We start from the raw sequence: 27,661 nt of genomic DNA, 5'->3' as shown, positions 1-27,661 counted from the left end.
AAAAGTATCCTTATGCTTCAGCAGTTAGGAGTCTAATGTATGCTATGTTGTGTACTAGGCCCAACACATGTTAAGCAGTGGCATTGTAAGTCGTTATCAATCAAATCCTGGTTAGGAACACTGGATTGCAGTAAAGCACATTCTCAAGTATCTTAGGAGAACGAGAGACTATATTAAGGTATATTCAAGGGGTGAGCTAAACCCTACTGGATACACTGATTCTGATTTCCAATCAGACAAAGATAGTCAAAAATTGATATCTGAGTTAGTGTTCACTCTTGGTGGAGGATTTGTTGTCTAGAGAATCATTAAACAATCCAGCATAGTTGATTCAACCATGGAAGACAAATACATAGCAGCTTGTGAAACAGCTAAGGAGGTGATTTGGTTGAGGAAGTTCTACCCTGATCTGGAAGTTTCTCCAGATATGGATAAGCCACTAATCCTGTATTGTGACAACAGTGGAGCAGTAGCTAATTCCAAATAACCGAGAAGCCGCAAGAGAAGGATGCATATAGAAAGGAAATACCCTCTGGTAAGAGAGATTGTACACCAAGGTGATGTGAATATTATTAAGATAGCGTCGGAACAGAACCTGGCTGACTCGTTTACAAAGACACTTCCTGCAATGTCGTTCACGGGTCACGTGCACAATATGGGATTAAGGGAGATGCCTCACTTGATTTGAGGGAAAGTGGGAGATTGTTAGGATTGATGCCCTAAAAGCACGTAAAGACATTTTATGGGTTTAAAATAAAAGTAGAATTTTATTATATTTGAATGTTATAATTATTGTTTGAAATAATTATAGAATAATATCAAGATTACCTATTCATTATTTAGAATGTGATCTTGTATTAGTACGGAGAATTAAGATCATATATAATGAATAAAATAGTCAGTAACATATTAAAGTAAGGAATCTTTAATGAATGGTTACTAGTACGATTTACTAAGCATACGATATGCAAGTAATCTAGATTCGAATTACTAATGTGGATAGACATCTTAGTAAAGACGTTGTATATAATAGAGATTATATATGACAGGACCGATGAGAATTAATTATCTTTATAAACTTGCAGTTTGACATAAAGATTTAATTCTTATCATAATAGATGATCATTTGTAGATCAATCTAAATCCTGAGTATTCATGAACTCCTTTTTATGTTTATTGGATCTTTTTATTCACTCGTTAAGGTCTCTTAGAATAATGAGGCTAATGACTTTTGTTTTGGAGATTCAATATCATAGATGGCTGGGAACATGAATTACAATAATTGAATCCATACTTTCCTAACGGATCGAATATTGGTTCCCTTAAGGGTTGATTCTAGAACTGAATAGTTATTGAGCTCAAATCTATAATTAGGTTATAGATTAATTATTCACTTGTGAATTAATGATACTTTAGGATCAAGAGGTAATTAGAAAGTTAAAAAGGTAATTTTTACCAGCTCTAATTAATGAACAAATAATGGATGACAAAACTACATATATTGATTATACCAATGGACTACTAGAGAAAACTATGTAAATATAATTCCATAAATACTTAGAGCGCAATTCCATATATATAGTGGAGTAATCATGGAATTAATAAATAATATTATTAGATTAAATAGTGTAATTAATAATCTAGTTTATTGGAGCTTCGTATTATAGGTCCATGGTCCCCAGATCACCTCTGTCCTACACTATCACGGGTAAGGATGTCAAAAGAAAAATTTGTAAAGAGAAATGACTAAATTTCAAAGGAATTGATTTTTTAGGGAAAGGAAATAATTATGAGTAATTGATTAATTGTGAATTATTTAACTATATAGTTTTTATTTTGAAAAACTATTGGTTAAAATTAATATTAATCTTGTTTTTATTAATATAAAGATAGAGAATAATAAATATCGTATTTATAATATGATATTTATTTATTTATTTATTTATTTGAAAACTAATATTTTAACATAGTTAATTTTTAATTAACTGATATTTATGTTCGGATAAATATATTGTCTTAAAGATTGATTAAACAAACAAATGAGAAAATGAGAGAAACCTGATACAGCTTGGGCAACACACACTATATTGTACAGTGTGTGGCGCCTATACCAAGGATTTAATCCCTGGGATTTTAATTTTGAATTTCAAATATTTTTGTTTAATCAGTTATTTAATTATTCCTTTTAAATATGATTTAAATAAATAATTAAATGTAAATATCTAATTAGTTTTAAATTTTAATTAAATAAAAATTATTTGATTAGATTAAATATCTTTATAAGTCTGATAGTACGTGACTATCAAAATAAGGTTTCGTTATTATTTTGAGAAATAAAAATATAGACTCTCTCTCTCTCTAAAAAGCAATAGTTTTCTCTAAACTTGAAAAGTATTCTAAACCTTCTCTCTGTCAAAACTCTCTAAATCTCATGTGTTGAGTACATCTAGGGAGTCACATAAATCAACATTTTGAATCCTGCGTGCCCACACACGTCCTTGTGTGTGCACGTCCTTGTATGTTTGAGGATTGGTCTGGAAGATTAGGATGTGAGATCTCAGAACACAAGATAGGAAGATCGTTGATTTATACAAAAAGACTTATGGACACTTGATAGGCTACAAGAGGTCATCCCTGATCTGGTTGTATGTGATTTAATATTTATATGTGTATGATCATGGCTGGTATTAATATTTATTAAAATGGGTCTATATATTCCGCTGCGTACTTTTGATTTGATCATTTAATACCAACATTAACTCCTTTTCTCATCCTTTAATCTACATATTGATACTCCCCACAAGCCCAAAAATCATATTAATCAAACTTACAAGCTCATATAAGTACACAAAACTAACCAAACTCAAACTTTGACAATATAATGTTTAGCTTTTTACCTTTTGATGAACTAGCTTGAATAGATGTTTGAGTGTTTGGATGAGGGTTTGTGAAAAAAGATCAGAGAGAAAAACTTATAGGGAAATCGACCGCTTTGAGAGAATTAGAGAGAAACTTGAAGCCAAAGTTTTAGAAAATGTAAATTATGAAGACTTTTTTACTTTATATGTGGTAAAAATAGAATCTAAAATTACCTTTTTACCTCCTTGCTGCCACCATATAATAAGCTTTATTAAGCTTTGATTTAGTTCCTAATTAACTTAATCAAGTTAATTAATATAAGCCTAATAGTGTGTATTCTCAAAAAGTTACCATATAGTAATTTTCTTTTTACATCCCCAAATTAAAATCTTAACCTAGGGTAATTAAATTAAATAGGTCTTCCCAAATTAAATTAATTTAAGTGGTCACACTCCTATATTTATAACTCATGTAATTTAATTAAATGTGCATTTTTCACAAAAATGCATTTTTAGAGATTTTTAACACAAAAATCAAACTTTTGAGGTTAATATAAATTAATCCAATAATTTAATTACCAATATTATTTTTTCATAATTATGATTCTCAAATAACAATTTATCCGAGAATTTACCCGATTAGGGTTTCCATTTCGATCTAGGATCGAAATGCTCGGTTTGTCACCACAAATCGCTCATTTCACACTTTGGCTAACATTAGCAACATGAATTTTGCTTCTCAAGCATATATTACCATTCGTAATAATATTCACACATAACTCACCACCCCGTTTTCAGATACTAGTAGGTGCCCGAAACGCAGGGTGTTACAACTATAGTGTAGGCACTGTCATTAAGTTTAACTAAGAGGATTTGAGCTTTTAAGCATATCATTTGGGCTTAAAAACGCAGTTGTACAGAATAGGTAGGTGATGCATCACTTGTCATGTGACGACACATCACCTGGCAAGCGATGTGTCGCCCATAGCACGATCCATTGCCTGTTATGTTCCTTCAGGTGAAAAATCAAGTGCGACGTGTCACCTCTTCCCAGGCGACGCATTGCCTCTGGGCTTGGTCAACTTCTCTAAAAGTGACCTAAAACACCTCCAAATATTCCCAAACTTTTTAGCATACTTTGACACCTCATTGTATCACTTTAGACCCAAAAAAAAGTCAATTATAGATGTCTACACGAAACTCATAATTTCACTTCAACTTAAGTGAACTTGTTAAGTGTTTTACACAACCTTGTGTAAGACAACTTAACCATTATATTTAATCAATCTCAACAGCCACTACATTGGCTTTGGAGGTCCCACTATTGGAATCTTCCACATATTGTTCCTTAGAATGGGACTCCTCCTTAATCCTTAGGTGTTTGAGAATCTTTTCCAAAGAAATTTTCTCATTTTTATGAGGAATCTTCTTCCTATAGCCCCTTCAAGATGGAGGCAACTTGACTATTATAGCAGCAACTAGGAATTGCTCCGGCAACACAATTTTTAGGGTGGACAGCTTGTTTACAATAATTTGAAGTTCATGGTTTTGGGGAAGGAGGGGTTTATCATTAACAAATTTAATTTCCATATATTATGTAATAAGGAGTTAGTTTGTACCTTCTTCCTCAAGTTTATACTTGTTTTCCAAGGCCACCCATATCTATTTGGTGGACTTGGTGTTGGTGTAGAGGTTGTAGAGACAATCTAAGAGAGCATTGAGAATGTGACCTTGACAAATGAGCCATTCTTCTTCATGTTTCTTCCTTTCTTTGATGACTTCTTGAGTGTCATTCTGCTTGGGTGGATCTAGGGCCTTCAAATCTTTATCCAAAATGTAATACACATTGAGAGTTGTAAGAAGAAACATAATTTTTTCTAGTCAATGAACAAAATTAGTTCCATTAAATCTATCAAATCTTGAGTCATGAATTTCAAAGCTGAAATTGATGAAGATTCATCCATGGTGATGTAGAAACAAGAAACAAGGAGATATAGAGAATTTAATTATTGGGGGAGTGAGATTACACCACCACCTTAGATGGATTCTAAATAAGAAATATAATCACATGAATCCATAAATAATCAAAATAACAAAGTAAAAATTGCAAATCGGAAAATAAATAACTCTATGTTATGGAACATCGAATTTTGAGGAAGAACGCCAAAAGGCTTATACATGAGGAGTATCGCTGTCCAAATTCTTTATTTCCTATTCCAACATAGATGCTTGAGGCTTTTTTTAAGATGAAAGGAAATTGGGATTGAACAAGCCATTGAAATTCACAAGACAAACACTTTTTTGATGAATTTCTTGGAGAAAATTATGATCTTGAAGAGCCAGAGAGAGGTTATAGAGAGAGTTGAGAAGTGTGATCAAGACTTCAAAAAATTATAAAATACCAATTTTATAGTGTATGAACTATTATTAAGTCTAACCAATAGAATTAGAACTTTTAAATACATCATTAGGGGCTTCAAAACGACATTGTATGAACCAGACAAGCGACACATCACCTATCTGTAGGTGACATATTGCATGTTAAGTGATGCGACCCTTAACCTAAATGTAGGTAACTTTTTGGATCAAACAACTAATAACTTCAAATATTAGGTTAAGAAAAATAAGAAATGTAAAACACTTGTTTAAAGTTTCAAATTTTTTTTTTATTTCAGCATCTATGTTAAAGAAAAACAAAATCTTAAACATAAATGTAAAAAACCTATTTACAATAGTAACTTATAAACAAATGTAAACTACTTGCTTAATGTTTCAAACATAAATATAATTGTAAATTATTTTTTACACTTTCAAATACAAATAATTATAACCTATTTGTTTTCATGTAAATTATTAATTTAGATATTATATTATTTTTTAACCTAAAATAAACATCTATATAAAATCTTAATATAATAAAATCAATAATTTTAAATATTATGTTTTTGTTTTGATAGAGACATTTTAGTCTAAGTTATTTAATTAAAAAAAAAGGTAATACTAACTTTTTAAAAATAAGGATGATTAATTTAAGTGTCAAAAAAGATGTATTCATATGGACCCCTTATTAATATTCTTTTTTTTTAAGAGATAACAATTACAATATATAATATTTTTAAATCATTCATAAAAAAGTAAATTTTAAATTTTAAAACCACTTGTTTACACTTTTAAACTAATATATATATATATATATACTAGAAGAAACTAACGTGCAATTTATATTTATTTAGTTTTATTTTTTTTTAAATTATTAAATATATTTATTAAGTTTTTATGATTGTGATATAAATTTTAAATAAATAAACAATATTATATATATACACAAAAGAATGACAAAAATATATTAAAAGAAAAATTAAACCTAAAAATTATTTATGGTTTTTTCAAAAAATATATATATGATAACATTTTAGATCATAATTAAACTGCACTATTTAATGTATAAAACATTCATGGTATTATTTAAATCACACTTTTATGATTAAAGAATAAATTTATTTATTTTTTATAGAAGATAAATGTTATTTTAATTTCTTATGTTGTTACACAGTCTTATACACACACAACACTTTATAATGTTTGTTGCTATTTAATATGAATATATATATTTAGTTAAGTTACATTAAGTAATAAAAAAACATGTTTTCTTTAACTTATAAATTTTTTAATAGAATTTAAGATTATGTATTATATATTATTATAATATTGATATTTTATAATATATAAATTTATATTAAAATAATTAATAAATATATTTTTTTAATAACTTTTTCCATTAAATTAACAAACAAACAAAAGTAGTTATAATCAATCATTTTTATTATTTATACACTTTTTATAATATGCTAAGAGATTGTTTAATCACGTTAGGACATTGGAATTACTCTTCAAAATTTTAAACACCATTAGTTTTCTCCTCCGGTACATTCGTCAATCTATGAAGTCAATGTCAATGCCCAGGTAATATCAAATCTAATAATATTTAAAAGAGAATTTTACATAAAGTGACAAAATTGACACAATTTTAACTTTTTTACTAACACAGCATTTTTAACATTTGTACTGTTCAAAGTTTTTTTTTCATTTTTACGAACTTCCTTGGCTGCCATCTTCTCTGTTGAGGGGTCCTGGGCTTGCGCAAAGGGCTGGGTCAACTCGGGTGCTGGTGGAATCGCGACTGTGTTGAACGGCGACGTAATTGCGTCTGAGAAGCGTGGATTGGGGCTTGCGAATCGCAGGGGTGCTCGGAGCTCAGGACGGGGCTCGCGCCTGGGTGCTTGGGGATCTCGCGACATGGAGTCGAGATGGGGAGAGGTGAGGGGTCATGGGTGTGCAGTGGCCTGAGTCAGCTAGGGTGCTGGTGCAATCGCACCTGTGAATGGTCGGACGACGCTATGCGCGGTGGAGCTCGAAGCTTGGACAAGGCTCGCGAATCGCAAGGTGTTTAGAGCTTGGGTCACAGTGCATCTGGGCTCAATTTTGGGGCTTGGGGGACAATGAGGCTAGGGGTTCTAGGTTCACGGTGGTTGGGTAGTGAAGGCTGGGTGCAAGTTCTGGGTTTTTTCAATGTTGTTGCGAGGGAGTTGTCTTGTTGCATTTAAGTTGCTATTTTGACATTGTATTATAATGTGTTTTTTTTTAAATGCCATAGGTTGCACTGTGTTGTAGTAGGATTGTTGTTTTTGTGTTGATTTGTTTAGTTTTTATGTATAGTTGTTTTGATGTTGTTTTTTAGTTGTTTAAGTTTATATATAATTGTTATGTTAATGTCTAATTGTTATTTAGTTATTTTCATATATATTTTGATTTAAAGAAAAAAAAAACATGTTAGCATACAGTACGTTAATGTTTAATTGTTGTTTTTTAATTATTTCATTAACACCGTTTTTTTGTAAATATAAAATTTTTTAAAAAAAATATTTTCCGAAAACTTAAGTTAGTATTTTTTTTAAAAAAACCACATACCATAAAAAAAAAGTAAAAAAACACATCAAAAAAAAAGTATATTTTTTTTAAAAAAAACCTCTATTTAAAAGCAAATAAACTCAAGCATATGCTAGATTTCCCATGGAGGAAAACTGAGGCTCAAAAGTTGGGAATCGTCGATAATCTTCGAGAAACTAGAATTGCATTTTATTGGACACTAAACATTGGTACAAATATAAAGTTGAGAAAAATTCAGACATTTATTTTCTCTTCATTGGCATAATTAGATGAATAACCTATTCTAGTAATCAAATTAAATAATAACAAAAATTAAAAACTAATACTAGAATAAATGAACTATTTCTGTTCAGTTGCCAAAGATTTCATTCCTGAAATGAATTAAAGTGCTTCCTTCATAATGTACTTGTTCTATTGTAGATCACCACCACTAGTAGGAGATGGCATCTGCATATAAATACCGAAACCACGTAGAGAAAAAGTCAGATACCATTAACCGATACATACCTTTAAACATAATTACCTAAAACCAGATTTTATTCAAGTATTTAAAAGAACCAAAAACTCCGTCTTCCCCAACTCTCAAGTGATATTATGTATATATCGTATAATTAAATTAAGTAGATATTTCGATAATGATTATGACTTGTATTTATATATAAATCCTAAAGCTTAACCCCTTTTCAAATATAAACATCAAACTTGAACAATCCCCGAGATTTATCATTTGAAGAACCCAAATTTGGATTGAGAAACAAAAACAACTCACCACACCCAAGGCTTCTGCTGCACTTCTCCGACTTTCTTCATCACAAAATCCAATCAGCATACTCATCAAAAATTCTCTCTGTTCTAGTTTCAAGTTCTTCTCCAGGCCTCGAGCCACCATCTCCATTTCAGGCTGACGATTCAGATCCCCAACAAGATTGAAATTAGAATTGACAAAAACAAATTATAAAAAAGGAGAGTAACTTGATCTCACAAACATAATTATATGAAGCAATGATCTCAAAAATATGTATATATATATATATAAACAAAAATCAATCATGCATAATGCGATGAAGTTAAATGAAAAAAGATGCATGGACATCAAGTATGATATATGTATGAATAGGTGGGTTTGGAGAAAGAAATGGCTAGCATCCATCAGACAAACAAAAATGTACATTGTATCAAACTTGTGTTACACGTGTAAAACAGCAAACTAAGCAACAAATCATGACCGACCATTTCCAAATTTAATAAAAAATTATAGAGGATTGGTGCAAAATGACATTTAATGGTATGTGAAAGTAAGTAAATGTGTATCTTTTTAATTTTTTTTTTAGTAAAATAGCCTAATCAACTTTTTATTATTATATATTACTAAATATACCATTTAACAAATTACTATTTTATTCTAAATATTTTAATTTTATGGTATATAGATATTAGTTTTGTTTAATTAGTTTTTATTTTGAAGTTATCTTTATTTTTTTAGTTTTTTATGCGTTGTTGAATGATATACCATACCACAAAATACATACACTGAGTTGAAAAATAATATACCAACAAAACTTATAAAATTATTACTCAAAAATGTATATATTATGCTAACAAAATTATATATATCACGATACAAAATATATTCTACCATTATGTATAATAAAATAAAAACTAAATATCATTAAAAAAAATGATTTATCATACCACAAAATACATATACATTAGTTATAAAAAAATATACCAACAACTCATAAAAAACTTAAAAACTCAATATAACTTTAAAATAAAGACTAATTAAACAAAACTAATATACATATACCATTATATTAAAGTCATACGCTCGTAAATAAATAAATAAAATATACAAAATAACAATTTAGGTAATCAACAATGTAAAAGAGTTTTTTCTCTACAATTTTAAAATGAAAGACATTAACTTCTTGATGTCATTGTTTTGGGTCATTTACTACAATTTCTCAAAATAATATTGGGTCTAAACTAATCACTTAGCCCTTATTCATGCATTAAATTGCAATTTAGAACACCAGTTGTGGTAAATTTCTCAAATAATTATTTACATTAAGTAATAACTCAGTTTTAATGCTTTCATATTCTTTCCCAAATCCATTTTCATTACAGATTAAAAAACTTGCTCTGATACCAAAGAAATAGTTGTGTTGAGTGCACTTAAACTCTAGAATGGAAACATCAAATATCCTCCCGACAAGAACTACCAGATCTAAAGATAAAGATTAAAGTTTATCAAGGCAAAGTATATAAATACTTTTTCAAGAAACAATAAAGACGACCAGAAAAAATAAAGCCAATAAAAGTAAAATTCGTTTTGCTTTTGATGAAACTCGTTTTCAAAACATGCAGACAACATATAAAAGGAAAATCAAGACTATATGTAAATCAAAGAACATACTGATGACTCATCTGGAGGAAATATTCGCAGAAGAAGGCATATCTTTGACAGCTCAAACATTGCTTCATCACGTTTACCTTGCATTTCCAAGGCCTGCCATCAAACAAGTGTCAGAATGGAAGGAAGAGAAAAAAGAATTATGTATATAAATATATATATATTTTTAGGGCACACTACAATAATGTACGTTTTTTATGCACTAACTAACCATGATGAATCGTATATTTTTACACACATATATAAGTTATGATTCTAGTTTTCTTAGATGACATCGTTGATTGTAGCCACAACGAATCTTGCACATTTTCAAAATCTGAATAATTTAAGCTAGAGTTCAAACTATTAGTATCGTCATACGTGTAAATATTATTTTAGACCTTATTTTTTGTACTCTAAATTATTCAGATTTGCCAAAAAGTTCATTGTAACTATAACGAACATCATGTAAAAAAAAATTGGGACTCACGTGTGAAAATGTACAATTCACTATGGTAGTGCACAAAAATGTGCACTATTGTAGTCGTGTCATATATATATATATATAAAAGATAAGACTGATAAAATAAGAGTCCAATAATCCAAATACGCCTAGAACTGCGTTTTTTCATTTTAATTTTTGTTGCCGAAATCCCTGGTTAAAGTTGCCGAAAATAATTTTGTAATACTACTTGAATAATTAAAATAAAATCTATCAACCAAAGGTTGGTTTCAACAAATAAGAAACTTTCGTGAGAAGAGAATCTTCACACTGGGTTCAGCCATTAAACACTGTAAACATGCAAATCTTAGTAACTCATTAATTTTGCAATGACACCTAGGTATTTCTAGGCCCAAGTATTTTCGATATCAAAGATACTGTTTCTGCATATCAAAGTCCAGGAGAACCATTTGAAAAAAAAAAAATCAGTTGTAGTCATTTAAATGTCACTGTGTGTATACATCTTATTTTGTTAAGTCTGTTTCAAGTGGGTACTGCAGTTAATCTTTTTGGTTACTAGTTACTGTTTGTACTCCTCATTAGAAGCCTACATAAGGCTCATCTCTCTACTTTGTAATAAGACAATTTAGTTCAAAAAATTCATTCTACTTTCTTCTCTTCTCTTTTACTCTGTGATTTCACAAATGATAGTATCAGAGATTACAGCTCAAAGCTATTATTTGATCAATGGCTTGAATTCAAACAAAAAACTCCATTCAAGATGGCACAGAAGATCAAAGCAATCGAGATCCCTCTATCAATGGCGATACAAACTCCACTGCTACTTGGTCTACAATACTTGAAAAAACTGATTGACCTACTCATGAAGATATATCAAGTCCCCATTTTCTGAACACAGGAGATCATCCTGATCTAATTCTTGTGTTATATATTAGTTGTCCGAATTAGAGCTGGATATTAGTTGTCTAATTAGCTTAATTATAGGTTTCTAATTATATAGTTTCCTAAGATAGATTTCTAGTTGTGTATATATGTGTATTACATTATGAGAATACAATTCATTTTTCACCTTAGATAACATAGTATGAGAGAATTAGAAATTCGATGTTAGATTTTATTTTCTCAGATTGGGTTTTCATTGGATCTTTCACATAAACACAAAAAAATTAGGGTTTGGGTGTTTTAGGGTTCTTTTCGGCACCACAATTTGGAAAGAGAATTAGCCCTCACTGCCTGTCTAGATCTTCTACCCAGCCACTGATCTCCAAGCCGCCAGAATTTGGTCGCCGGAATCCACGCGCATGGGCCTCACACACCACCGACGTCCTCTACGCCAACCACCATGTGTCGGTGCATACGAACGCGTGACTGCCAAAAAATTTCTCTGGTTTCTACTGACGTGCCGACGTACTTTCCCTAGCTTCGTGGGGTTACCTATATCATGTTTGTTTGACTCTTCCTTCGACTTTTCCTTTATTTGTCTTTTTTTGGGAAAAAGTTTGGATTTTGTGTATTCTCTATTCTACTGTGTTTTGCTCCCTTTTGTCTTATGCTATTTTCTTCTACGTTTCAGAAAGGTCTGATGGCTAAAAATAAGTCTTCTCTTGTGGCAAATGTGGTACCAGTGATGTCTGAAGTCACGAATCATAAGCTAAATGGTTCTAACTCTTTGGATTGGAGTAAGACTGTTCACCTTTATCTCTGAAGCATAGACAAAGATCATAAGACAGGTAATTATCATCTCTTTTCAATCACACACTTCCACTCGTACTATTACTTTAGCTGATGGGTCGGCATCTCGTGTTCATTTGTTTATTTTGCTTCATTTGTCGTCTGTCTTACATTTACCTAATTTATCATTTATTTTGCTCTCTATCAGTCAACTCACTCGTAATCTTAATTGTTGCATCTTATTTTTTTCCGACTATTGTTTATTTCAAGATCTTATGACGAAGAAGATTATTGGTAAAGGACATGAGTTTGGAGGCCTCTATGTTCTTGATACACCGCCAGCTTCTATTGCTTGTTCAAGGATCACTTCAACTTTTGAGGCTCATTGTCAGTTGGGCCACCCATCTCTTCAATATAGTAAGGTATCTTTATTAGATTGTGAGTCGTGTCAATTTGCCAAACACCATCGTCTTAGTTCGAGTCCTAGAGTCAATAAACGTGCTAGTGTTCCTTTTGAATTGTTTCTGATGTTTGGGGTCCTTCACCTATTTTTTTTAAACCTGGATTCAGGCATTTTGTTATTTTTGTGGATTATTATTCTTATGTAACTTGGCTATTTTTAATGAAAAATAGTTCTGAGTTAATTTCTATATTTTGTGCATTCTGTGCTGAGATTAAAAATCAATTTAAATGTTTTCATTCATACTTTGCGAAGCGATAATGCTAAAGAATATACATTTGCTTTATTTCACTCATATATGGCTCAAAATGGCATACTTCATGAAACTTCTTGTGTTGATATTGCATCCCAAAATGGTGAAGCAAAATGTCAAAAAGGACATCTTCTTGAAATTGCACGAGCCCTCTTGTTTCAAATGCACATTCCAAAACCTTTTTGGACCGATGCAATTTCTACAGCATGCTTTCTCATTAATCGCATGCCATCCTCTATTCTTAATGGTGAGAATCCCTATAAAGCAATTTTTCCCGGCAAGTCATTGATTCCGGTTAACCCAAGGATATTTGGTAGTACTTGTTTTATTCAAGATGTTCGTCCACATATCACTAAATTAGATCCCAAATCATTGAAGTGTGTTTTTCTTGGTTATTCTCGCCTTCAGAAAGATTATAGGTGTTATTGTCCTAGTCTTTATAAATATCTTGTCTCAATTGATGTAACCTTCATTGAAGACACACCATACTTTCTGTCCTCTCCTGTTTTTACTAGTCAGGGGGATGATGATTTGTTGGTCTATTCTATCACATCCTCGGCACCTATCCCGGCACCAGCTCCTGCTAAGCCTCCTATTATTCAAGTCTACTCCAGGCGTCCACCTCCTGATTCATGTCCTGTACCTACTCCTTCGTCATCAGATCCATTCCTAAGCGGTGATCTTCCTATAGCATTTTGCAAAGGCAAGCGTCAGGGTACTTATCTTATTTCTTTTGTTTCGCATAACGGCTTGTCGTCTTCCTCTTGTTCTTTTATTGCTTCCCTTGATTCTATACCCATTCCTAAAACTGTTCGTGAAGCCATCTCTCATCCTGGTTGGCATAATGCAATGATAGAGGAGATGAATGTTGTAAATGACAATGGTACTTGGGACTTGGTGGATTTTCCTTCAGGGAAACGGGCTATAGGATGCAAATGGGTGTTTGCAGTTAAGGTCAATTCGGATAGAGCAGTAACTCGATTGAAGGCTCGTTTTGTCGCTAATGGCTATGCTCAAACCTATTGTTGGGCCCAAAATATTCGGCCCAAAGTTCTTTCCTCATTTACCGAACATTCAAAACGGATCGTTTTGACCTGTAGAAACTCCGAAGGCAGAAGCCACGGGTCACAGGCGGTCTGCGCCTCTGACCCCCGAATACATAATTTAAAATCAGCATGTTTTGGAGGGAAATTCAGTTATCTTTCCTCTACCAATCAAGGGTTTGCTTGAACCAACTAACCACTTTACATTTTTGTTCTATAAATATGAGATTCTTATTCGAACAAAGGGACTTTTCAATGACTTAGGCATCGGAGTGTCTTTCTTGCAGGTATCCCCGACGAGTTAAAGACGATCTTCATCACCGGAATAGTGTCAGAGCATCATCTACCGTTGGATCATACCTCCAAATATAGAAAGACAATTTGTTGCTTCAACAATTGGCGCCGTCTGTGGGAAATCGACGAACATTTTAGCCTTAGCCACATCGTCGAATCAAGAAATCAAGAACTTTCTTTTTTGCAACCAAGATCCTCTCAAACCTTGGAGCCATGCCGCCAAAGGGCAATGGAGTGTCGGGTCCAGTCACCCAGGTCGTCCCACCAGCGGACGTGAGCGACCAGATTGACAGGATGTGTCGCCTGCTGGAAGCTAGCCAGCAGAGATCCGACAAAGCAATTAAAACGTTGACCGAAGCTCAGGCTAGGCTCGAAGCTGAGATCGCTGAGCTGCGCAAATCTGCCGACGCCACACGCAGCACCTAAGCCAACAACAATCTAGACTCTGGTAGACCCGAAGTTCCAATCGACCGCATCAGTTCCCCTCAACAAACCACGCACCTCGGTAGCGAAGGATCCCAGGGTCTCCCACCGCCCTCCCCAACCCATCTTCGTCTTGGGGCCGAAGAACGACGAGCCCCGCTCTGTGACACACATGTGCGGACAGGAGCAGAGCCCACCCGGTCAGCTCAGCCGACCGCCGAAGTCAGGCCCCAACAAATCGCACAGCGAGCCGCGCATGACTCACCCGCTAAGGACCGTGCTCCCTCAATCCGGTTCTTAGACAGTTAGAAAGAAGAGATGATGAGGGAAATGATGCAGAAGTTCTCAGACGGGAGGTCCGTTCACGCAACCGAGCATATGGATCTGGTGTCAAGAACCACTGAGAAGTCTCCCTTCTCAGAGTGGATTCAGAATGACCAGTTGGTAACTTCCCTGGAGTAAGCTTGGGGATTGCAAGGGGAGAACCCTTAGCAGCAGGAGCAGATCCATTTGGGATCTGAAGCTTGGACGAAATACACTTCCCATCGTCCGAATCTTCGTCAGAGGATTCCTCACGCGTCTTTCTCTTCCCTAAGGCATCCTTAGGCTGAGGCACCTGCTGAAGAGGCTGGATTTGGAGAGCATCAGAAGGCGTGGAGGATCGCCCATGAATACGGGAAGATCTGCGTGACAAAGCAGATTTATCAGGAGATGACTCTGCAGCAGTAGCTGAGCCAGAACCCTCTTTCTTTTTATTTTCTGGGATCCTTTGGCGCTTGGCGCATGCGACGAAGGCCTCAGAGCACGCTCTTTCACACTCGGTCTTCGATAAAGACAGAGTCGAAGAAGCAGGGGGAGACTTCTTCAAAAAAGCTCCCAGCTGCTTTGCACATGTAGCTGTAATTTTGCCTAGGGATGTCACCCTTCTGTGATCTGACCTGCACGACACCAGGATCGACTCGATCCATGAAGCAGAGTCGGGTCATAATTTGCATACAGTAGGGGTTCATCACGCCCCTAATACTAATGGCGTTCTCTTTGGACTCATGTAAAAGCCCCTTCTCTGTCAGCAACCTCTGTCGTTCAAGACTCATGTTAACCTGAGGCCATGAAAAATGTCGTTCAAGACTCATGTTAACCTGAGGCCATGAAAAATTTGATACGAGGAAGTAAAGCAAAGTCAGAATAATAGGCAATCATCCAGATATGATTAACTTACACTAAAAGCAATAAGGAATAAAATAAGAACATAACTCACCTTTTATGAACGCCCTGGCCAAGGGAAAAATGTCGTGAGGCAGAAATTCAGGATACCACGCTCCACCAACGGCAAAGTATTTATCCTAATTTCGATGGGAACTGTCAAAATCAGTAAAAATCGTCCGATCCTTTTTAGGAGAGAGATAGAAGGTTTTCCAGGGTTTACCCTCTATCGCCTTGTTCATCGACTTGGTAAAACATGCATAAATGTCATCTGACTGAATGTCGACGTTCCCAAGACTCCTTATCATCTGAGCACTGACTATGGAATGAATAGCATTTGGCAGAAATTGAGAAATGTGAGCTCCGGAGTTCGAAATTACTTGCACCAACAGAGCAGGATGAGGGAAACGAAGCCATTCGATGTGTCTCAGACTCATGACAATTTCGGTGGGCTTGACTACATCCTTGAATCGCCATTCCCGAAGTTCAGCATCCGAAAGCATCCGCACCGTGACGTTGTCAGGAATATCGAACGATTTGCGTATGCGTTCATACGCATTCTTGTATCCTTCACGATCCAAAGGTTCAGGAGATGAGCGTGAAGACATGATCGAGAAGGTTGAGATAATCGTTGTAAGATTAGAAGAATGGGTATCTTTAGGGTTTCTTCCCTCAAAGCTCTTTTCTGGAAAGTTTAGAATAAAATTTGAAAATTTTGAATTAGAACTAGTTAAATGAGAAGTAAAATTCTGAATCGAGTGCTTTGCTCAATAATTGTGTTTGCATTAAATTTTAAATGTAGCTTGTCAGGAGATCGAATGATCGTGTACCTACGAACTGCCTCGATCTGTGGAAAATGACGGCTTTAGGCGAAATTTTTGGCATTGAAGAGTCGGCCCAAGATTCGAGTAATTTAGCATGCCTCGTCCGTTTGAAGCTTGGGCCAGGGGGCATCTGTTGGGCCCAAAATATTCGGCCCAAAGTTCTTTCCTCATTTACCGAACATTCAAAACTGATCGTTTTGACCTGCAGAAACTCCGAAGGCAGAAACCATGAGTCAGAGGCGGTCTGCACCTCTAACCCCCCAATACATAATTTAAAATCAGCATGTCTTGGAGGGAAATTCGGTTATCTTTCCTCCACCAATCAAGGGTTTGCTTGAACCAACTAACCACTTTACATTTTTGTTCTATAAATATGAGATTCTTATTCGAACAAAGGGACTTTTCACTGACTTAGGCATCGGAGTGTCTTTCTTGCAGGTATCCCCAACGAGTTAAAGACGATCTTCATCACCGGAATAGTGTCAGAGCATCATCTACCGTTGGATCATACCTCCAAATATAGAAAGACAATTTGTTGCTTCAACACCTATGGTGTGGACTATTTGGATACTTTTTCTCACGTTACAAAATTGACATCTGTTCGGTTGTTTATTGTAGAAAAATATACTCTTGATTGTTATTTTCATTTCTAAAAGAATAACCTTTAAATAGGCTGAGTAAATAAAGTATATTCCAGGTATAAACTAATTTACATTAATTACACCTTAGTTGTAAAACACTAACTAATAATTCAGATTATTTCTATACCCTCCCTCAAGCTGGTGCATACAAGTCCCACATGCCCAGCTTGCACACTTGCTCATCAAAGCTTTCTTTTAATAATACTTTTGTTAACAAATCAGCAGCTTGTTGTTTGCTTGGCACATAAACGACACAATTATTTTTCTTCAATTTTTTCTTTCATGAAATGACGGTCCACCTCCACACATTTGGTTCTTTCATGATGAATCGAATTGTGTGCTATATTAATAGTTGATTAATTGTCATTGTATAGTTTCAAAGGATTCGCTCTTTGAAGTTGTAGTTCTTCAAGAACTCGTTTGATCCAGATCAATTCACATACTCCTTGAGCAAGAGCTCTAAGCTCAGCTTCAGCACTGCTTCGTGCGACAACAGGTTGTTTCTAGCTTCTCCAAGTAACAAGGTTTTCCCATACATTGGTATAATATCCAAATGTTGATCTTCTATCCTCAATTGAACCTGCCCATTCTGCATCAGTGAAAACTTTTATGCCTCTTTCTCCATTTTTTCTGAACAACAGACCTTTTCCAGGTGTCTTCTTTAGATACCATAATATCCTGTAAACTGCCTCCAAGTGTTCTTCTAAAGGGTTGTGCATATACTGACTGACCAAGCTAACTGCAAAGACAATGTCAGGTTTGGTGTGAGACAAATAGATCAATTTTCCCACTAGTCGTTGATACATCCCTTTGTCTATAGGTTTCTCCTTTTCTTTCTTCTTGTACTTTCCCTTGGGTTCCACTGGTGTTGCTGTTGGTTTACATCCGAGCATACCAGTCTCTTTGAGTAGATCAACAACATACTTATGTTGAGAGACTGAAATCCCCTGTTTGGTTCTTGCAAACTTCATACCCAAAAAGTAACTCATCTGACCAAGATCTTTTACCTCAAATTCTTGGGCTAGTAGTCTTTTAAGCTTCTCCATTCCATTAAAGTCATTTCTAGTTAGAATCATATCATCAACATAGATAATAAGAATTACAAATGATCCGACTAGCCTTGTTTGTACCCATGCTTCTTGATCACTTGATTGAACCTCTCAAACTATGCTCGTGGTGACTGCTTCAAGCCATAGAGAGATTTCTTTAAGTGACATGTTGTTTCTTTTCCATATTTTCCTTGGAGGCCAGGAGGAATCTTCATATAGAGCTCTTCCTCTAAATTTCCGTTTAGAAAGGTGTTCTTAATATCGAGTTGCTGCAATGACCAATAAAGAATAGCAGCTATTGATAGGAGAATTCTTATTGTGTTTAGTTTTGCCACTGGTGCAAATGTCTCTGTGTAGTTGATAGGAATTTCCCTATCTGATTCTTTCCAAACAGCCAAACAAACAATAACAGCAAAGAAATAATACAGAACAGAATGAATAAAACTCAGATTTGTATTGAAACCCAGGTAGTTCGAGAGCCTGGTCTCTCCAAACAGAAAATACAACTCAATTCCAACCTAATTCCAACTGAACTCTTACTAGCTATATATATCATTACTCTCTGTATTATTATGCACCCTATTCCCACCCAATAACAGCTCCCATAACTAACTTCTAATTGACAAATACCCCCTGGACAGCAACTACCTTTTTGCTTTTCCTTTCCCCTTATCCCTCCTAGCATACACAAACGTAATAGGATGCCTATCAGTAGTCCACCCCATAAGTTTGAGTGAACCCCTTTGCAACCAGTCTCGCCTTGTATCTTTCTATAGTACCATCAGCTTTGTATTTCAATGTGAAGACCCACTTGCATCCTACCACATGCTCGTCTTTTGGCTCAGCAACTATTTTCCATGTAGCATTTTTTTCCAACACCCCTATTTCCTCTTCAACCGCTTTCTTCCACTTAAGGAATGGACAAGGCGTCATCAATATTCTTTGGAATTATTATCTCCTCAATTTTGGCAACAAAAGCTCTGAATTTTGGCGTGAGTTTACTATAGCACACATACTTAGATATAGGATGTAAAGTACAATTCCTCACTTCATTCCTTTTTGCAATGGGCAGTTCTGATTCTATCACACTCGAACTAGGATTAGAATCAAATGAAATTGGACTCAAAGAATCACTTACATTGGGATTTGTCACTGGTTCAGACTCATGAGAGATGAGATCCGTAGCTGGCGGTATTACATGATGTTTGTCCTGTCGTCTAGTATAAACCATAGTATAAACCAACTCTTTTTCTGCATTTATTCGATCTGTCTTTTCCATTTCAAAAGTGTTTTGTTCAGAATTTAGCACAAAGTTAGACTCAGTTGGCAGATTAGACTCAATGGGTGAACTGAATTCAGGTCCCATCACTGGTAAACATGTATCCCTAACAATCCCTCCCTAAAGCAAAGTATTGGGATAAAAAGGCTGCTCTTCATTGAATGTGACATTTGATGAGACTAAGGCGACGAGTGAGAGGGTTGTAACATTTGTAGCCATTTTTGGTGGAAGAATACCCAAGGAAAATACACTTTTGAGAACAATGATCAAATTTGGTATGATTAGGTCCTAAAACATGAACATAGGTTGTACAACCAAACGTTTTTAGTGGAATATCTGAGAGTAGGTCAGTCGGAGGATAAATCTTAAGAAGAGAAGAAATTGGAGTTTGATATTGTAAGACACAAGAAGGCATTCTACTGATTAAATAAGCTTCTGTCAAAACAGCTTCTCCCCAAAAAATCTTAGGAACAAAAGTAGTTAACATGGGAGCCCTAGCAACTTCTAACTGGTGTCGATTTTTTCTTTCAGCAATCTCATTTTGTTGGGGAGTACGAACACATGAACTCTAATGGACAATGCCATTAGAGATAAGATAATCACCTAAGATTGAATTAAAATATTTTGTACCATTATCAGTGTGCAGAACTTGGAGATTAGCTTGAAATTGATTTTTAATCATTGAATGAAATTTTTTGAAGGTGGCAGCGGCATCAGATTTGTCTTAAAAGAAATACCCAAGTTCAACGAGTATGGTCATCTATAAAGGATATAAACCAACAGGTATTAGACATATTTGTAATGCGGGATGGCCCCCACATGTCACTATGAATGAGAGTGAAAGGATGAGATGCCTTATAAGGGCGAGAACGAAAAACACTTCGAGTATGTTTTGCAAATTGACACACTTCACATTTGAACATGTTCAAGTGTTTGCTTTTAAATAGACTAGGAAACAGATGTTTCAAATAGGGAAAACTAGGATGTCCTAATCGGAAATGTCATCTCATAATATCAATATCAGAAGTAATACAACCAAAATGCAACCTTTTATTGCCTTGAGCAGATAAAGGGTCAACATCAAAGTAGAACAGCCTGCTACATTCTCTCGCACTTCCAATCGTCTTCCCTGTGGACAATTCCTGGAAATCACAATGTAAGGGTGAGAATCTTGCAATACAACCTTGATCAAGGGTAAGTTTGCCAATGGAGAGGAGATTACAAGATAGATTTGGCACATGGAGGACATCTTTAAGAGCTGGTCAATCTCATCAGTTCATTACTTATAGTCCTTGTCTAGGTACTAGTAAAATAAAAATTGCTGATGGCTCTCCATCAACTGTGGCTGGTAAATGTTCCGTTTATTTATCTCCTCTCCTTACTCTTAAAGATGTTGGTCAGTTGCACCGGAGTCGATGATCCATGGCGAAATTTGAGCATTAAACGCAGCAAAAGTGTTTGGAGTGGAGAAAAATCCCGGAGTGCAGATCTAGTGTGGAAGTCGACTTGAGTAACCTATGGAGTTGACCAATCTGATCTGTGGTGAAAGAGAATGTGTCACGTTGAGCACCCATCATAGCATACCAAGTGGTGTTGGGTCGAGAAGTGACCATGGTTGACATTCAATGGTCCGAATAAAAAGAAACTGAACAAACCAAAAAAGGACAGCAAGGGCAAGAACACGCCGAGGTGAGTAGGAGAACCACAGATGAAGGAAGCCGAAAAAAATGGTCGTCGGAGGCTCACGCGCCAACACGCGTCAGCGCGTGATGGTGAGGGCAGCGGCTTGAGGCGGTGCGTGGGCTCACTTGCGGCTCTATTGGACACCGGATTTCAGGGTTGCGCTGATCAAAGGCTGGGCAAACTCCCTGGGTCGAAGGTGAGAACAGAAAACCACTCCAAAATAGTTTTCTAAGATTTGAACCTCAAGAGTACCAAACCCTAATTTTTTATTTTTTCAAGGGCTGAGAAGAAAAAACATCCTAATTTTTGTAGCTTCTAAAGCTCTGATACCATGTAGAAAAATATACTCTTGATTGTTATTTTCGTTTTTAAAGGAATAACCTTTAAATAGGCTGAGTACAAAAGATATATTCTAGGTATAAACTAATTTACATTAATTACACCTTAGCTGTAAAACACTAACTAATAATTCAGATTATTTCTACATTTATTTTAATGGCAGCTACTCATAACTGAGATTTGCATCAACTTGACATTAAGAATGTTTTTCTTCATGGTGATCTTCAGGAGGAGGTGTATATGTCCTAGTTTTGTTGCTCAGGGAGAGTATGGACGAGTTTGTCATCTTTGAAAATCTTTATATGGTTTGAAGCAGAGTCCTCGTACTTGGTTCGGAAAATTTAGTCAAGTTGTTGAAAAGTTTGGTATGATGAAAAGCAAGTCTGACCATTCGGTGTTCTACAAACAATCAAAGGCTGGTATTATTCTGTTAGTTGTGTATGTGGATGACATTGTTATTACTGGAAGAGATAATACAGGAATCTCATCTCTCAAGTCTTTCATTCATACTCAGTTTATCACGAAGGATTTGGGCGTGCTAAAGTATTTCTTTGGTGTTGAAGTTACAAGAAGTAAAAAGGTATCTTTCTATCTCAGACAGGAAAATTGAGAGCAAAGCCTTGTAGTACCCCAATGACTTCGAACATTCACCTTACAAGAGATGGGGAACTATTTGAAGATCCTAAGAGGTATCGAAGATTGGTTGGGAAGTTGAATTACCTTACTGTGACTTGTCCAGATATTGCATATTCGGTCAGCGTTGTGAGTCAATTTATGTCATCTCCAACAGTTCATCATTAGGCAGTGTTAAAACAAATTTTGTGTTACTAGAAAGGAGCACCTGGACATGGTATCGTGTATACAAATCATGGGCACACTCATATTGAATGTTTTTTGGATGCAGATTGGGCAAGTTTCAAAATGGATAGAATATCCACTTTGGGTTATTGTGTCTTTGTTGGAGGGAATTTGGTCTCATGGAAGAGTAACAAGCAAAATGTTGTGTCACGATCCAGTGCAGAGTCAAAACATAGGGCTTTGGCACAGTTTGTGTGAGAAAATATGGATAAATTAGCTCTTGACTGAGTAGGACTTAAAACTTCAATACCAGCAAAATTGTGGTGTAATAACCAAGCTGCTCTTCATATTGCCTCTAATCTTGTGTTTCATGAACGAACTAAACATATTGAAATTGATTGTCATTTTCTTCGTGAGAAAATTCAACAAGGTCTGATTTCTACAGGATATGTGAAGACTAGAGAACAACTAGGAGACATCTTCACGAAATCTTTGAATGGGGTTCAGGTTGATTATCTATGTAACAAGTTTGGGCATGATTAATATCTATGCTCCAACTTGAGGGAGAGTTTTAGTTGTACATTAGTTGTCTAAATTAGAGTTGTATATTAGTTGTCTAATTAGCTTAATTCTAAGTTCCTAATTATATAATTTTCTAAGATAGATTCCTAATTGTGTATTACTTTCCAATGAAAACGATGAGAATACAATTCATTTTTCACCTTAGATAACATCTTGTTTCAACTCCTCTCTTGGGTTCCAGTTACCAATATTGGAAACGTGCCATTTCCATGCCTCTTGCGGCTAAGAACAAAACCGTGTTCATTGATGGCTCCCTCCTTCAACCATCTTTTACTGATCCTCTCTTTGGTTCTTGTACCAAATGTAATAACATGGTCATGTCATGGCTATTACACTCGGTTTCTTCAAATATTGATAACCAAAATGTTTCTTGATCAAGCCATGAATACGTGGAATGATCTAATTGAAACATTTAACCAAGGCAATGGTCCAAGAATTTTCTAATTGAAGACTCACCTTCACAACCTACAACAAGGAGATCAGTCCATCAACTCCTACCTTACTAAGCTCAAATCCATCAGACTACTACAACCAAGATCAAGTTCTCAAATACCTCACAAGCTTGAATGAATCATACACATTAATAAGGGATTAGATTCTTCTTATAGATCCACTACCTTCAATTTCAATAGTTTTTTTGTGTTTATTCAAAAAGAATGGCAAAGGACCATAGGCACTTCCATCACTTCCATTGTTTCGGCTATCCAACCCTTCTTCACCCGACAAGAAGCCTAGACCTGCTTCTTCACACTGCAACAAACCAAGCCACCTGATTGACATGTGCTACTTCTTGAATGACTTTCCACCTGGTTATGGCGACAAAAAGAAACAAGACAAGTCCAGACAAATCATGAATCAAGCCTCTACTAGCTAAGCTTTTGCTACAATTTTGGAAACCAACACTAATCAAGATCTAAATTTCCATTGTCAACAACTCATTTCCTTGTTGAGCCAATTTCAATATGGTGCTCCATGAGCTAAACCAACTCCACCCTTAGTGGTCTAAAAACTTTTCTTTCCCATCAAAGTTTTGGAATGTTGACAGTGGTGATATTCATTGCTTCTCTTCTTTCACTCAATCTTTATTTCCTAAGCATGTTGTATTACCTAACGGTTCATCAATTGACATTAAAAACATCGATATAGTCCAAATAAACTCATATAATTCTCACCAATGTTATTTATGTTCCTCAATTCAGGTTTAACTTCTTTTTGTCAATGTTGTTCTCAAAGACACTACTAACGCCACTGTTTTCACTTCTACATCGTGCATGATTCAGAAACCATCTCAGATTTGAAGATTAGGATTACTAAAAAGCTTAATATCTCTACATTCTCCAGCAAGATTTTTGTTTAGCTTCTTGTAATAACAATTCAATTACTTGTTCATTTAATTATGATGTAAATCTATGGCACATCTACCTTGGTCATCCCTCAATGCTTATCTCAAATAAGCTCAATAAAAAACTTGATTTTTCTTTCCAAAAGTCGATACTCTCACTATTCTATCTATCATTTGGCAAAAAAAAGATTGCCCTCATTTCAAAAAATTTGACATAATTAGTGTTGAAGGCTACAAATATTTTTTTTAAATTGTATATGACAAATCAAGATACACTTGGACTTGTAGGCTTAAAGCAAAATCAGATGTTCAAAGCATTACTCCATCAGTTTTTTCCCTCATTAATACTAAGTTGTAAGAACTAACAAAGCAAGAGAATTAAATCTAACATCTTTTTCTGTTAGCTAACCTTACTTCATACCATAGTATGATTGGCAAATTGATTTACCTCACTAGCTATAGTTGATATTTCTTTTACTGCAAACAGACTAAGCATACCTTACTACACCAAGAGCTCCTCACCTTAAAGCAGCTCAAAGATTATTACAATACTTGAAAGGAACTCCAAGACCAGATTTATTTTTTCCTACTAACTCTTCTCAGATATCAGCTTATGCAGACGCTAGTCTCAACTCAGCCGGCCTCCAAGTAAAAATCTTTGCAGATGCAGATTGGGAAAGCTGCTTAGATACTAGGAGATCTATATCTAGATATTGTGTGTTCCTTAGAAATTCCCCAGTGTCGTGGAATCTACTGTCTTAAGGTTCTTAGCCGAAGCTGAATATCGAACCATGGTCAATGCCACTAGTGAAGTCACATGAATTCTTGTTCATCTTCATGACTTTGGAATTTCTCACAAACAAACTGCTATTCTCTATTGTGACAACAACGCTGCTATTCATATCTCTAAGAATCCAGTCTCTCATGTGCATGCCAAACATGTGGACATTGATTGACATATTATTTGTGCCAAAGTCACCAAACAGACACTAAAAAAGATAAAATGTATACTCACTAAGGCTTTGTTTCCTAATTTAATTAATGACATTGTCTCCAAGATGATTGTAATAAACTTACACACTCCATCTTGAGGGGACATATTAGTTAGAGTTAGTTAAATGTCACTGTGTAAACACCTTAGTTCGCCAAGTCTGTTTTAAGTGGTTACTGCAGTTAATCTTTTTGGTTGCTTGTTACTGTCTGTAACTCATCATTAGCAGCCTATATAAGGCTTGTCCCTCTACTTTGTAATCAGACAATTTAGTTCAATACAATTCATTTCTACTTTCTTCTCTTTTCTTTTACTCTGTGATTTCGACATTGTGCTTTATTCATATTGCATTGTAAAATATAAGCAAGTGATGAAGTTACCCAAGCCTGCAAAAACCGTGAACGTGTGCGTGCAGCCACGGCCGCTGACACAATTCTTGCAGCACGAGTGTTTTCAAGTCCAATGTTTTCAGCAAGTCCAGCAATAAAGTGACGTACATCCTCACCATCAATCTGAATTAAGGGTGAGTAACTTGGTGCCCTGCAAAATTCTTAAACAGGTTACAGCACCAGAAGATATTATCAGGCACAAATAAAAACCAGTATCAGGTTGTTGGAATGTGAAGAAATGTCCAACAAAACACCTTTCACAGAATATATACCTGCCACAAACATTTAAGGCATAATCAACAGATGTGCGGTAGAAGGAATCCCGTGTATTTGATGTATCAAAGGAAACTCGTACTCCGGATGTCTTGCATATTTGACGTAACTGCTCACACATACAGGGAATGAGCACATTGCATATAGATATCAGTTGATGCATGCAACAAAAATACCAAGCTGAAATTGATATTCCGAAACCAGGTAACGATGAGAACTCTTAACAATAATCTCCTTATCACATAAAGGTTTAAAAAAATTATCATGCTTAATTAACTCCTATCGTAAAGTAAAATGAAAAAAAAAATCAAGCACTGAAGGAATAACCATGCACACACATATTCTATGATTAAAAAAACACAGAAAATATTAACTAGACCTTACAAACAAATACTCAAAGATCACGTTTAAAAAGTAGAATTTGTTGGGATAGGATTGGATTAAAAAATATAAGAGAAAAAACATTGAAGAAAAATAAGTTGATCATTTGTCATCACCAAAATTAGAAGAAAACAAGTTAGATGCAAAGTCATAATTTTTTTTTACTATTGAAATTCATGAAGATCAAGGATTGGATAGGATAAAATTATCTCATTTTTTTAATAGGATTAAGTTATTCCATACTATGGCGATTAGTTTGGATGTTGGATCTTAGACTAATTTTTTAATTATCCCCTCAAATTTCTTAATAAAACCCCATGATAAAAATCATCCACTCTTATTTAATGCAGTCCAACTCTTCAAACGTAACTAAATAAATAGACATGCTACACAGCAACTCATTGACTAATCAATCTCGCTACATAGAACCACAAATGCATCTCTCTTTCTCTCTGTCATGCTACAAAGTAAACAACCACTCGTCAAATGATCAATCTCCACATTAAACTGCACATGAATCTCTTTCTCTACTTAATTCGTGTGTCAGAAATAATAGATCAGCTCAAAACAATATGAAACACAATTTTAGCTTTAAAATTACTGACTTGAATGATATCATGCTCCACAATGTCCTTTCCGCTCAGTCTATTGTCCGTCATTGCTGGAAATCAAGTGGATGAGTTGCCAATTAAAGATCAAAATCAAAATTTTGCAAAAAGTGATGGATGTCAGACTTTACCTACAAAACACAATACGGCAGGGAAATTTGCGGAACACTTAGTTTGAGAAATTTCGCTAATATACAATGATTAAAAAAAAAATGCAGTAACGTGCAACTGTAAGGGAGAATATATAAATCCACTTCCAACAAAACCAAGTTAACGAAGAACTAGTGAAAAAAAGGGGTAGAAAAAGCACTAGAGACCAGCCTGATAAATCCCCAAACTCAATGCTTCAAATAACATTTTATGTCAATCAAGATAGTCATAATACTATTTTCTATGACAGCAAATATATTATAGGAAACCATTTTATAAATAATTCACCAAATTGAACATTATACAACGTTAAAAAAAATTGATA

The 27,661-nt window shown here is 34.9% G+C and overlaps 1 protein-coding gene across 1 annotated transcript in view; it reads right to left on the bottom strand.

Moving 5' to 3' along the window:
• Window positions 1–7,972: 7,972 nt before the first annotated feature.
• Window positions 7,973–27,661, bottom strand: part of LOC133818721 (uncharacterized) — a 36,956-nt gene continuing 17,267 nt past the window's right edge. The window contains exons 2-7 of the mRNA XM_062251753.1: window positions 27,184–27,239; window positions 26,197–26,306; window positions 25,916–26,075; window positions 10,222–10,314; window positions 8,575–8,706; window positions 7,973–8,252 (exon numbers count right to left, since the gene is read on the bottom strand). Of these exons, the coding sequence (XP_062107737.1) occupies window positions 8,217–8,252; window positions 8,575–8,706; window positions 10,222–10,314; window positions 25,916–26,075; window positions 26,197–26,306; window positions 27,184–27,239 (587 nt within the window). The 3' untranslated portion in view covers window positions 7,973–8,216. The remainder of the gene's footprint in view (window positions 8,253–8,574; window positions 8,707–10,221; window positions 10,315–25,915; window positions 26,076–26,196; window positions 26,307–27,183; window positions 27,240–27,661) is intronic.

The sequence above is a fragment of the Humulus lupulus genome, chromosome 2 (assembly GCF_963169125.1).
Source record: "Humulus lupulus chromosome 2, drHumLupu1.1, whole genome shotgun sequence".
Lineage (NCBI taxonomy): Eukaryota > Viridiplantae > Streptophyta > Magnoliopsida > Rosales > Cannabaceae > Humulus > Humulus lupulus.
Note: the sequence above shows the minus strand (reverse complement) of the source record. Positions and strands in the feature narration are given on the sequence as shown.